This window comes from Ceratotherium simum, chromosome 9, assembly GCF_057802395.1.
Source record: "Ceratotherium simum simum isolate JZ-2026a chromosome 9, ASM5780239v1, whole genome shotgun sequence".
NCBI lineage: Eukaryota > Metazoa > Chordata > Mammalia > Perissodactyla > Rhinocerotidae > Ceratotherium > Ceratotherium simum.
Genome location: NC_141908.1, coordinates 50,534,013 through 50,547,862, shown reverse-complemented (window position 1 = coordinate 50,547,862; position 13,850 = coordinate 50,534,013). Strand labels below are relative to the sequence as shown.

General features: G+C 47.8%; 1 protein-coding gene across 5 annotated transcripts; it reads right to left on the bottom strand.

Moving 5' to 3' along the window:
* Window positions 1-1,073: 1,073 nt before the first annotated feature.
* Window positions 1,074-11,697, bottom strand: SP5 (Sp5 transcription factor). 5 transcript variants are annotated; one of them, XM_087435381.1, is made up of 3 exons: window positions 11,320-11,694; window positions 10,656-10,750; window positions 1,074-7,797 (listed from the first exon to the last, which is right to left on the bottom strand). In XM_087435381.1, the coding sequence occupies exon 3, from the start codon at window positions 7,618-7,620 to the stop codon at window positions 6,652-6,654; it is 969 nt and encodes a 322-aa protein (XP_087291507.1). In that variant the 5' UTR covers window positions 7,621-7,797; window positions 10,656-10,750; window positions 11,320-11,694; the 3' UTR covers window positions 1,074-6,651. The 5 variants fall into 5 exon arrangements, with proteins under 5 accessions (XP_087291507.1, XP_087291506.1, XP_087291505.1 ...); XM_087435380.1 differs by lacking the exon at window positions 10,656-10,750 and having other exon boundaries at window positions 10,809-11,697; XM_087435379.1 differs by lacking the exons at window positions 10,656-10,750; window positions 11,320-11,694 and adding an exon at window positions 9,802-10,637.
* Window positions 11,698-13,850: the final 2,153 nt, after the last annotated feature.

The window sequence follows — 13,850 nt, the reverse complement described above, 5'->3', positions numbered from 1 at the left end:
GAAGCCAATATCAAGATCATGTGACTAAATTCTGATATAACTTGTATAGAGGCTGACTGATTTATCCCAAATTAACTTTGCTCCCCTTTAACATCTTTAACTATTTAAGAACAAACTATATGGTCAAAAACTGGATTTCTGAAATCATATGCCAGGAATACTCATACTACTGTTGCATGTTTAGTAGCCATAATAAAATGTATTTGAATTTTTTGATCTACAGATTTTAGATTTGAATCATTTCAGCTTTGGAAGAGACCCTAAAGATCACCTAAGTCCAAATGTCCTCATTCAAGGCCCACATCTTCCCTACACCCTCCTCATACTCACCTTTGGTCTAAAACAAAAACAAATTGCTCAAACCTTTCCCTTCAGCTTCTACTCAGTGACCCTATTTCAATCCCTTTAGGAATATCCTGTCTGTTATTCCCCATGGTCATATGATTCTCCATGACCTGATTCCCTTTTCCCTACTTCTAGATCTCCCTGCTACAGAAGCAAAGGGCAGCTACAGCCCCACAGCTTCCAGCTACTAGCTGTTCAGGGCACATAGGTTTGCCGTTGACAAGCCTGAATTACGACTGATGAAGGGAGTGCTTTCTCTTTAGAAAGCAATTTAGCAACTTTCTACTCCAAATCTAGGCTCAGTACAAAATTTGTTACCTCAATGACTTTCTTGGCAGTTGTCAGTGGTACTATGGAGAGATGACATGGACTTCATAAAGGATGAAACAGAGGAGAATAAAGGCTATGAGAGAAGAACGTCTCCTTCAAATATAATAACCTCAATCAGGAATATAAATAGCTAAATGCTTATAGGTCTTACTTCACGTCCCCTTCATGGAAACTTTAGCTCAATAAATAAACAGCTACATTTACAGATTTAGGTAATCTACGTCTATTGTATGCTTCTTACTAATTAAAATCTACCCAGCCTGGGATTACCTCATACCATAATCCTCTATCATATTTTACAATTTTACTTTCAATTGTGATGGAAATCTTTTCCCACTGATGTTCACAAATCCACAGTAAACATCAGCATGTACTACATAAATAAAACATGACTTGAATCTAGAAATAGAACTATAAATTTAATTCACTCGCATGTAAAATTTAGACCAAAGAATATGTGCCTATTAAAAATACAACAGATTTAAAATAACTACAGTTTAGAATCCCGTCAAGTTCTGCATTAGAGGGAGTAAAATAAAAAAATTGGGCATAAATACTTTAAGAAAATGAAGAGACATATGACACAAAATGAGTTTCCATGTTAGAGAGGACCATGGATATTCGGAAGACGTGACATTCACAAGTAAAAAGACATACAAAATGGAAAAAGAAAACAGTATACAGACTATATGAATAAAACTTGCAAAGAGAAATAAGCTTTCATGGCACCTTATGTATATTTTTAGGAAATTGCAATACTTTTCAAATTAGGACACATTTTTCCCAACCGTAAGCATAAATGAGGGTTTAGCTTGTGAATTGGATGAAATTAAGCTGAGGGCAGATATTTTCCATCCGTATTTTAGATTACGCTAAACATAAAATCATTAGAAACCACTCATATGACTGAACGGTTTAACTTTATATTAAAAAATCAGATGATATCTATACACTCCCTTAGACTTCAGAAAATTTTAGAACGTTAGAAATTTTTGACGTTAGAATTTTGACAAGTAATGAAAAAAAATTAGATGAGTAGTTTTGCTGTAAAACAAACTTCCATTTTATAATAGGTAGACTGAATCTTCATAATGCTGAAACAACTTTTTGAAAAGTGAAAGCTGCAGGTTTTTCATATATGAAACTAGGAACCTGATTTATTTCCCCTGAATTGAATTTTGGTATTAGGTAGACAACCAAAATATATTAGTTAATATAGTTTATTATGTGTTGTGCAGAAATTACTGCAGTTCACATGCATGGACTGAATTATAAGTGTCAAACACCCCACTGGGGATTATGCTTCAGCATAATCACTAAAGACATGGAAAGAAAAGTATATAACGTCTAGAAAGGGAAGTCATCAAAAATATATACTCTATCAATCATCATGTGCAAATCTTGAACTGGTAATAAGTTGTAACAGTAAAACAACTGCGAAACTATCAAAAAAAGTTGTGATGGTCCATAGCTGTTTGATTACATCTTTGAACAATATCACTTATTCGTTATAGTACGGAATATTATGTGTTATCTTACAATGTCCATGAATTAATTTGAAACATTGCAGATTCTTTAAAAACAATCAAGGGAGGAGCAACTGACACAAAGATCTTTATGCAAAAATGTGTTGAGTCTGAATAGCACCAGAGAAGAATTTACTGTTTACATATATTGAACGCCACATTAATCAGGTTACCATTATAGTGGCGCAATAATTAAATGTGTCCTTTTGGTGTATTGATCTAAATATATATCTCATTACCAACATATGTCTTTCTATCTAGATGTTTTCCCTAGTTTATCAAACTATGTTGGCACATATCCTCATTTCAAAGCTGTCCTCGGTCTCATACTCTTTCAAAGTTCTCCTCTATCATGCAAACCAGAGGAAGGTAAAGATATTTAATACCACGTTAATAAGACTTGTTTTGAGTGGCCCTCAATATGTTGGCAAACCATAATTACATTTACTATAAAACAAAGCTTGAGTGTTGAATCTGATTCCACAACAGAGTATTTCCCAGCGAGATATTGTCAATTTACTTCAACTTGTCATTATTTAATGTGATGAGCTAACGCAAGTAAAAGTGGTTTGCGAGTTTAGAGCCCTAAACAGGTGTTCAGGTGTTTACATGAATTTGAAGTCATAGCTACAGCTATCGTAACATTCTGTGACGTAACATTCACAGCAGAACCAAAATAAATGGGAAACACTGAAGATACTGCTTTAAACTGATTACTTAAAAAACCCAAGTATTAGTATAGAAACAGAGTGCAAACTGGGGTGAAAAACTGCCTTTTCTACAAATATCATTGCTTCAAGTAGGCTTCTGCAAGAAGCATGCTCATCAAGATTAATTTTTAAACTGGTATGTCATTTGACCGACTTAAGGCAAAATAATTTAAAACAATATACACAATATAGTTATAAGATTTAAACTCTAACTGAAATTAGAAAAGACTAACACAGGTGAATAATACAGTTATATTTTCTTTACTATAATTTCCTTTCATTCATTACAAGAACTGTTACAAATTAATGGTCAGCTAAATGTAAATTTGCACAATTTTCCCTTGAGAAAAGCAGAAAACTACGGAATGTTGTTAACAAGTTCAGAAACATACAATTCCAAATTACCTAAATTACTGATAACTCAATTTTTCCATGTTTCTAAATTCTTGGTCAAAATGGTTCATTTATCAATTGAGTGTTAAATTTAAAATAATCATTTCATACTAATTTTAGAATTTTCTAAAATATGACACTTTATGTTCTATTTGCATACTACTAAAACAGTTGCTTAAAAATGTAAAATGTCTATTGACATTTGAGGCAATCATTAACATATTTTCTTCAATTAGTTTTTAAGACTTAATTGAATTGGGTGCTGGGGTCTTTAAGTAAAGCCTTGCATACAGTTGGTGGACTAAACTTTCTTTTTGATGTTGGGAAAACTCCAAATAAAAAATAAATTTTAGTTTACATTTAATTTGCTTCTGAACTTTTAATTTGAATTTCATTAAATTTTCTGCTAAATGTGCTTAATTATACATCATTTATGCATATTATTTCTTGCATATTGATTTGTTTTAAAGTAATTTTTAAAGTCCTAAATGGTACTCTGGTTGCAGTTTTATAAAACAAATAAAGCATGCAGCAGCAGTTCAAGTTTTTACAGCTTATAAAATCTATTACATTTCTGCATTGTCAAACTTGTATTTCTCAGCATTTATTAGCTTATTTTTCAGTATAAACATGAAATGTTTTCCTATACTTGGATAATAATATCATATTACTGTGGCTTCCTGGCTTCCACTTGGATAACGGCATAAACATTTTTTTCTCAAGTAATCGGAACACAGATTTACAGTGGTACAAAAAGGCAGACTTTCAGCTGTACCAAGTTAGTCTAGAGACGGTACTTTTGCCACACTTATTAAATTTGCAGGTTCAATTAAGTGAAAACATAAGAAAGTTATTTTGTCAAATGACTTTGTTCTGCTTTTTACATACCGTATTTTTAGATAAATTCCATATATTTTATCTAGTTTTTCTCAACCACAAAGTTATAGCTATAAGGAAACTATCTTCAACACCTCATCTGTTTAGATATTAAATTTCATACATTTTACCTATTTTTTCTCTTAACAACCACAAAGTTAAAAATATAAGGTAACTTTATCGGTGACACTTCATCTGTTTGGATACTAAATGATCATAGCTGTCAATAATAGTAGACTCATTTCAAAATTGCCACCTTTATTTCTCTACCAAGGGCATTCTCTTTTGCATGAGAATCACTTCACATTTTCTGAGCCCAAAGCCCTTGGTCTTCTTACTAACAAGGATTCCTCTTTCCCTATCATCGGCCAAAAACCCTTTTGTGGCTCTGAGGTCCATCCCAGGGCACAGTTCAGAAGTGGGAGTTTCTGTAGCTCTTCACAGAAATGACTCTCAGGAATCTTGATTTAGACTAAGATCACATATTTAGATGTATATTGTTAGTGTGTAGCAACTTATTACTCTTGCTTGCAAAACTGCCATACCCTTAAAATTTAGCTAACCCAAACTGCCCTTTCCAGGTAAAGAACCCCGAAAACTCATTTTCTAATTTCTTATTAAACTGTTCCAAAATCTCTAATGAGAGTAACTGGTTCTAAGGCATATTTCCACAATGATTCTAATATTCATTTACTACCTTGTCCCAAGTTACAGAGTAAAAATGCTATTTCTTAGGAGTATAAAAGTAATTTTTATTTCAATTTGTTGATGTTCGTGTTTTACTTGATACATAAGTAAAGTAAGTCTCAAGTACAACCCTCCTAGCTTTTAAGAACTTACCCTTCAGTTTGACTTCAAACAAAAGGCAAGGTAACAGCAATCAGTAAACTGTGAAATCCTATCAATTTATATATACTTCTACCACCATAAAAAGATTATTCAGTTCCATTGAAATTTGGCATTAATGATGCTAGCTTAACATATTAACAAATTTAGAACATTTTCTGTTCTTTGCTAATTCTAAATCAGAAGATTAAGGTTTGAGTTTCAGGTTTAAAAACTCAAATATTAGAAAACCTTAAGGAGCCAGCTGAGGAGACACTTGAAAAAACACTTGCAAACTTTAAAACTTCAAATTTTAGAGACAGGTGAGAAACCTAGATATGAGTATTCCTGGCTCCTCTCTGAGAAAAGTCTTACTCTACTTCAATGATTAAAAAAGAAAATCCCAAGATACAAAATGGAAGTGAACTTCCAGGCCTAGCCAGAAATCCCTAAGTGGCTATTGTGAAACAAGACCGTTAAGATTTCCACAGCAAAATGATTAAGAAGAAAACAAGCAAGACAGCATTGTATATCGTGACGGGGCTGAAACACAGGAGTGACGTTTCTTTCCTGGGCAAAGACCCACCGACCTGAACAAGGGCCGCTTCCCTGCAACTCTCCAAAATCTCCTCTGTGAACAGATCCTTGAGTCCCTAGCACCTCTCCAGACACCAGCATAGCCAGCTGCCAGGAGCAAGCGCAGCTCGCGTGTGACCTCTGTCCTGAGAGTACCAACAAATGGAAAGCCACCGAGAATTCGCCAGATAAAAAGAACGTGTAGTGTGTGTGCGGCAGGTATCAAACTTTTAAGAGAAGCCAGACAGTCTCTGGTCAAGTCCTAAGGCCTAACGAGAAACTCAAGGAGTCATCGGAAAATCTTGCCCTATCCTCTTTACCACAAAACTGACCCTGCCCTACTTCCTCCATCATGCACCCAACACACTTGCCCAGAACCTTCCCAACCAAAGAAGCCTCCGACACAGGCAGCCTACAGGAACCTTCAAATTCCCGGTGAAACCTGAACGCTTTAGTAGTCTCCCGGAAGAAGAAAAGATCAAATGAGACCGCCTCAGCGGGGTCCTCCCGAGGTGACCCCGGAGTTAACGTATTTATTTTCACGCTGCAACTGCTGATTGCTTTACAGAGACATTTCATGCTGTAGCTCTGCATGGAGCTGAGGACAAAAGTTAACATTTTTATTAATGTTATAATTATTATAATAGTTAACAAAGCTATTAAATAACCTGTACAAAGCCCGGCCCGGTCCTAGCAAAAAACCCGAGCACTGTTTCAAATCTCCAAGGTCCTTCCGCTTTAATTCAGCAGCGTTTCCTATATACAAGGTCAGCCCAGGGTGGTCCCCCAAAACTGTAGGTCTCCCCGACGGTGGGAATGTTCAGAGCTTGAAACTGCCCTTGCGTGACGCAGAGCTCCCAATCCCACCTCCCCTGCTCCTCCTAGGCACAGGGTCCCTGTCCGCGGCCCGGGCCAGGGAAGCTGGGAGCCTGGCGTCGCTTTGAGAAGGGGCAAGTGCCTCTGTTGGGTCTCCCCTCGGCCAGCTGCCCACAGGCCCCCGGAACCTCCCCGAAGAGGTGCTGGGAAGGGAGTCCGAGGCGGGAGAGGCCTCGAGTCATCCCCCGGTAGGCTCACAGGTCCCGCGGGTCCTCCCGCTTGACCCCGGCCTCCGCAACTTTGAGCTTCTTATTCTGGTGCGTCTTGACGTGCTTGGCGAGGTGGTCGCTGCGCATGAAGCGTTTGCCGCACTCGGGGCAGGCGAAGCGCTTCTCGCCCGTGTGAGTTCGCAGGTGCCGCTGCAGCTCGTCCGAGCGCGTGAAGCTCTTGCCGCAAAAGAGCCAGTTGCACACGAAGGGCCGCTCGCCCGTGTGCCAGCGCAGGTGCGCCTTCAGGTGCGACGTCTTGCCGTACACCTTGCCGCAGCCCGGCACGTGGCACACGTGCTGCTTCTTCTTGCCCGGCTCTGCCTCGGGGGCGCCGCCCGCCGCCTGGCAGTTGGGGCAGCGACAGCGGCGGCACCTCCTGGCCGTGGCCGCCAGGGGGGCCTTGGTCTGCAGCAACGCAGCGATCTGGCTCTGGTACTGCGCGAAGTCCGACGGGCCCAACACCAGGCCCCGCTGCAGGGCGGCGGCGGCGGCGGCGGCAGCAGCGGCCGCCGAGGCGGGGAAGCGAGGTGCGTGGGGGCCCCCGGCACAGGCACCAGAGAGGCTGCTCCCCGGAACCCCGGAGGTCCCCGGACCCGTGCCCGCCTGCGGGATACTCCACCACGGGAGGTCATCGGGGGCTGGGTTGGGGGACAGCTGGCGGCACGTGGGCGGCGGGGGCGGTGGCGGCGGGGGCAGCAAGTTGGAGTAGCCGGGTGGCAGCGCGGCCTGTGCCGCGTAGGGCACGTAGGCAGGCGCGCAGCTGGCGGGCAGCGCTGCCATGCTCGAGGGCAGCATCTTGACCGGTGAGAACTCGTAGGGGTACGAGGGGTCAGCGGGGGGTGTGAGCGGCAGTTCGTGCGCCGCCCCGAAGGATGGCTGCAGGTGCGTTTTCTGCGGCGTCAGCCCCAGGCTGGGGTGCGGGGGCGGCAGCGCGCCCGGGGAGTGCGCCGGCATGTCGGCGGTCCACGGGTGAAAGAGCCTGGAGGGTGAGCCCAGCGCCGGGTCGTAGGGCACCTGCAGGAAGTCCGGGGGCGCCGTGGCGCCCGGCTGGCCGATTCGGCTACAGGTGGCGGCTAGCAGCGCCAGGGGCGAGTGCTTGCCCAGGTCCGGGGAGGCGCTGGGGGTGCGGTCCTGCATGGGCGGCGGCGGGGGAGGGCGGAGAAGAGACAAAAGGTTAGCGCTCCAAGCGCGGTCTCCCGGCCGGCCCGCCACCCCCACGCCAGCTGTTATACCGCTGCCCCTCCCCCGTACCGGCTGTCCCTCCCCTGCCACCGCACCACACGCACGCACCCACCAGTCCCGGGAAACTTTTGGTGCCTATGCTACCTGAATGCGGAGCGCGCGAGCGCTTCCTGTTAAACTACTTGGTGCAAAGAGAAGCCACCCGGCCTCAGAGGAAGCAAGCACAAAGTGGGAGGAGAGAGGGATCGGACGGGCCGCTTCCAGCTCCGCGATCAGAAAGGGTCTGGAAACACCCACAGCCCGGCTGTCCATCTGCCCTCCCTCCCATCTTTTAAGCTCTTGTTTCCACGCCACTCTCGCTCTCCTCCCCCGCCCGCCCCAGGCTGAAATCCGGGGGATGGCCCAGCAGGCTGAGCTCGGGCCCTATTCTCAGCCAGACGCACAACTCCGAACAACCTCCGGATCCGCGCGTCCCTCCCCCAAATGCCACACTCTTGACACCAAGGCTAGGTGTGAAGTTGGCATAAGCACCCCGAGGTCTGACTCCAGCGGCATCCGCTGAGCAGGGTTCCCTTTGAGATTCAGGGTGCACAGAGTGCCAGGAGAGACCTGGGCACTACGCTTCCCACCTTTCCCTCGCCCCCTTCGAGCCCAGCCCCGACCTGGAGGAAGGCCTGCAGCGAGTCGTTCCGGAGGACGGCCACGGCGGCCATGGCTACAGCTTGCTGGCCGTTGGCTGCGGAGCAGGGCGCTGCCGAGGCATGGAGACCCGAAGGCAAGGACGAACGACCGCCCAGCGTTCCTCCCCAGCGCCAGCTCTGCGCGCCAGGGCCCTCCCCGCTCGCGCCCCTCGCCGCACCCGGCTCGCTCGCCCCGCGCGCGGTCTGAGCGCTTCAGGATCACCTCCAAGAATTTGATAAGGACTTTGCTGGGCCGCCAGCCAGTCAGAGGGAAGATTTATGGCTTTGAAGTTTGCCGCTACCCAATCATCAAAGAATAGCGGCTCTTTCAGAAGCGAAAGCAAATCCTTTGAATCCACAAAGCTCCTATGGTGTGTTTGTTGGTCTGGATAAAAGAACTGATTATTAAGGGGGATGGGAAGGGAGGAGATAAAGGCGGGACAATTAATGAAGTAATCACTATGTGGGAAATGTATATACACAAATAATTGGATTTTCCTGATCAAAGGGGGCCTTGCCGCCTGGAGACCCGCGCTTGGGTTGCTTGAGACACTTGATCCTTCTCTCCCGCCCCCCACTCCGTTGCAATTAAAGATTTGCACCGAGGCAGCGCCCAAAGTGACAAAGTGTCTTTGTTATCTCCAGAGAAATCTCCCTTCAGCTTCCAGGCGCGGGACTTGGAGAAGGAGATGAGGGTAATTCTCCCCTCCCCCCGTACTTACACACCCTGCACCCGAACAGCAGCGCACACCACAGACCCGAGGGAATTCCCGGGGCGGGGCGTGGGACTCACCGCGCCCCGCCAGCCGCGTGCCCCCACCCCCGCCTGCCCGCCGCGGGGGACCGCGGGCAGGGCTGTGACCCGGGGTGGGGCCGGGCGGCCGCCCAGGGCGGCGGTGGGTGGCGCGCACGCTCCGGGGCCTCCCGCCTGACAAGTGACTGGGGCTCTCTTGTGACGTTCCTGCTGGTGACCTGGAAGTTTTCTCGGGCCACAACTTTTGCAAATAGTGAGCCTGGGAAAAACACCAGTGCTACGCTTATCCCCGAAGCTAGGCTTGGCAGGAAACCCAGAGCAACCCATAATATACACCCGAGGGAAAATCTTTTGCTATCTCGCTTTTCTGTCTCTAGGCAGGCAGCCCTGGAAGCCGCGGAGGGCCGGACAGGCGGCTGACCGCTATTAGACTCCACCGAACGCCCCCAGCGACGCTAGCAATTTCTCCCCCTCACCCCGCCAAGTGAGTGCGCGCTCTTGCAAGCCGCACAGACCTACCAGGGCACTACTGGAAAACAGAAAGGCGCGGTCGAGGAAGCCTTTCGTTGTTGAACAAACCACAAATAGTGTGAGGCCCTCTAACCGGAAAGCAAAGTCAATAAAAACTGTTGTTCCCATCACCTTTGGAAAGAAAACAAAGTTCTTCAGGCGCGGGGCGTGCTTCGCCCGGCTCCGGGAAACGCTCAACAGAGTGTGTTCCCCCCAAACCCTCTCTAGCCCACAGTAGCTGGCGGAAGAGGGACATTCGGCCACCTGCCTCCCTCCAGCCCAGGGCGCAAGGCGAGTCCTTTCGGGGTGGTGAGGACACCGGGACCTCCTCCTGGGGGAGCGCGGGGAGGAGAAGGAGGAAGAGGCGGGCGGGGCGCCGCGAGGTCCTCATCGCACTGGAGGGATTAAGGGACCAGGAACCGCCAAAGAGGCCTCCGGCCGGCGGCCACGGCTCACGAGACCGCGCAACGGAGTGGGCCCACCCGGCTCCACGTCCGGCCTCCCAGAGGACACTGTCTCGTCTCTCCGAGGCTCCGAGCCATCTCGCGCCCTGCCTTCCTCCAGTGGTCCTCCCGGGTCCCGCACCGCGGCTGGGACTGACATGAGAGGATGGAGCCGGTGGCCCAACTCGCCCTTGGGCGCCAGCGATTAGCCCAACTCCAACAGGCTTCTGATTCGGAGTCTGGGCTGAATATTGGTGCCCTCTGCATTCCCATTAGGGGTCAGGACACTACGCCACCAGGCCCACATTTCCCCATGTCCAGGGCCCGCCAGTGAAATAGAAACATCTTGCTGAAGACGAATGGGCCGCATGCAGCCAAAATACTGTGAGCACTTCACACGCCCGGTCCTCGCACGCCCACCTTCTCTCCAACAAGGTGTCGCCCCGGGAACGATGAGTAGTGACCGCACAGCTTGGCTAACGCAGTCTGGCTCCTGAAGATGAGGTCCGGGTGCTCTGGGAGTGGGGAAGGAGAGGGGACTTAGTGTTTTGTTCCGAGGCCCGTCAGACCTACCCCTTTCCACCGCGTCAAGTCCCCGCGAAGCCTGGGACCCAAAGGAGCCCTTTCCCGGATGCAGGTCAGAGGCAGGGAGTCCGGTGGCGCATACGCGCACCGGCACATGTGCGCACTGTCGAAGCGGGTCTAGTCCCTCAGCGTGTTTCCTCTCGGGCTCCTTTTAACTCTTCGAACCCGCTTGTCCCCAGGAGGCGGGCCGAGGTGGGCCAACCAGGCTGGAAGGCATTTTCCTTTGCCGAATCTGTTCGCTATTTTAACAAAAAGGCAAGAAAAGCCAACATATCTCCATAGTTGTTATAGGAGAGAACTTTTTCTCCAAGATGCCCCTAATTAAACCATCAGCAAGGCAAAAGAGAGTAGTGGCTTGGTGGTTAAAATCTCGGACTGAAAACGTGAAGCCAGATTTCTGGTTGCCATTTTCTAGTTGGTGACCTTGGCAAGCAAGTTACTCAACCTCTTTATGCCTCAGTTTCCCCATTTGCAAAATGGAGGTTTTAGTAGTGCTCACCTTGTAGAGTGCTTGCAGGCTTAAAAGAGGTAATGGATGCAAAGTCTTTAGGACTGTGGGGGGCCCACAGTAGGCCTTCTCTTGAGTGTTCCAAGTCCTTGCTCTCGGCCTCATCTCTATTTATGAAACCCGGCCAGGATTCCCGCCATCCCAGGCGCGAGCTGAAGTTTGGAGAGAGACTTTTACCAACTGCTGTTTAGCCTCCCTCCCTTTGCACTCTGGGCTCCTGAAAAACTTATTCTTAATGAAGTAATGTTCGGAGCGTCCATTAAAAATGCAAGGCCGGGAGATCAAAGTAGAATATTTATTTTAGAAATTTGTTGCAATCACCAAGAGACACAGGTATCAAGGCCAAATGTCAGTTCGCTACACAAAGCCCCGCGCCCGGGAAGAGCGTGTGGCTGTTCTGCCGTAATGTAAAGAGACATCAAAGACCAAGCGCGCTGCAAAAGTGCGCAGCCGGGAGGGAGGGAGCCCGGGAGGGCTGGGCGAACCCCAGACAGCGCGGGGGCTGCGGGGGCTGCGGGGGCGGGGGTCAGTTCAAAGAGGTATCCGCTGGGGCTCGAGTTCACAGGAGGGAAGATTTAATGGGCTTTCTTTTGTTGGTGGGTGTGTTTGTGCACGGAGGACCCAGGAACTCCTCTGTGGTCCTCCAGCCCGAGGGCGGAGGTGGGGGGAGATCGGCGAATGGGGAGCAAACTTTAACCGCGGCGGGGGGCGGGGAGGTTGAATACCAGCCTCCCGGCAGCGGCGGCCGCAGCGGAGCGGCTCTCGCAGCAGCAGGGTTCCGAGGCTGGGAAGTTTGCATAGCAGCTTCCTCACGGGCGGGCGGCGAGCGCTGACCGGGTACCACCTGCGAGGAGAGGCGAGTAGGTGGACCCACAGGGGCCCTTGCGCGATGGGCGGACCTTCTCTGCGCGCTCCGGGATCCACTCCAGAAAAAAGTGCTGAGAACTCTGGGGTTGCCACTTCGCGCCTGAGCGTGGTACCTCACTTCCTGTATTTTCTTGCAGCAACCGGGGACTCACGCCTCTGGAATCAATCCAACCAGTCATCCATCTCCACTTGATTTTTTAAAAAAAACCTATACATTATTAGGTCATTACTACACATTCTTAGTTCGCTGGCTCTTTACAGCAGGATGTTGTTTAACCGCCCAGATCTCGCCCCCTCTCTGCCAAACGCTCAACCTTCCAATTGCCCGCGTCTGCCTAGTTAGTATAGTACCAGCTGTTGCTTTATTAGTGGGGGGTGGGGGGCAGAATTTCCCTCGTGCTAAGGGGGCACCGAGTCGCAGGAGGATGCCTGTGCATTTCTTCAGCCATCTCCAACCCAGTATTCTTAGAGCAGTCACTCGGTAGTCTTTTGAACTCGTGCTAGAGCAGAAAGCCGCTATTGTTTTCAGCTCCCAACGTGGAAGAGATCAAACTTTGTCTCTTCAATTTGAAAGATTTTTTTATATGGTGGTGAGGGGGACGGGTTGCAATCTGATGCTCTCTAAGCTAACTTTGAGGATTTGGAGTGGTCTCCCAGTTTAAGCAGCAGATGCCCTAACGCTTGTGGTTAAAACAAGGGCCAGATCATTGATACCACGAGGGCATTCAGTCTCAAGAAATGATAGTGCTGGGAATCTTTGGAAAACACTAGCTTGGTTTTGGAGAGTTTCTGCAAACTGGAAACTTTGAGTCAACTTTAAGCTTAAACTTCAAAATTGGATCAGTATATAATGCATGAAGGAGTGGGATTCTAGATCTAGGAGAGATCCTTTATCCTATCGGATTTGATTTCTCCCTTTGATGGCAGGAGGAGACACTGTCTGCATAATATGCGTCATGCCTGCACAGTGCTGTGAACTTCAGTAGCTGTTCAATAAATGCTCATTGGTGCTGGGTGGTAGAGTGGAATTTTGTGTACCAGTGTCATCTGCATAGTGATTGTTTGGTGCTACAGAGCACACACATGCTGTAGGGACACGGGAGAGCATTGTTGAGGGCTGGAGTAGTTAAGAGAGGTTCATCAAGGAGCTGAGGTTTGGAGGAGTCTTTAAGGCCTATGGGATTTTAATGGGGTACAGAGAAAGGAAGATGATGGAGGGGGAAAGAACAGCCAGGAAAGACCCCCTTTCAGTGAGGAGCTGAATAACCATGGAAAATGAAGTTTTGCATCTTTGATTTGCTGGTGTAGACAGGGTAGGGCCAGATTAGAGAAGTCAGGGGGAGGAGTTTGGCTCTAATGCTATATAGTAGGAATTTAGTGTAGGCTCCTGAGCAGGTGAATTACATGAATTCAATTCCATTTCTTAAATTTCCTTCTCTCAGAGGGTTGGCTTGCCGAGAGCTTGGAAGGGTAGATGTAGATGAAGTTGTCTAGGTATGAGATGCTGAAGGTGATTGGGAGCTGGTGGTGGTAGCTAAAGAGTGACAGACACTTTAAAGGGAAAGAGAGCAAAACTTGACGACAGGTTGGAATAAGAGATAAAACAAAGGGAAAAATAAAAAAGACCCTTCTTTTGACAAATGGTGTTGGGACAA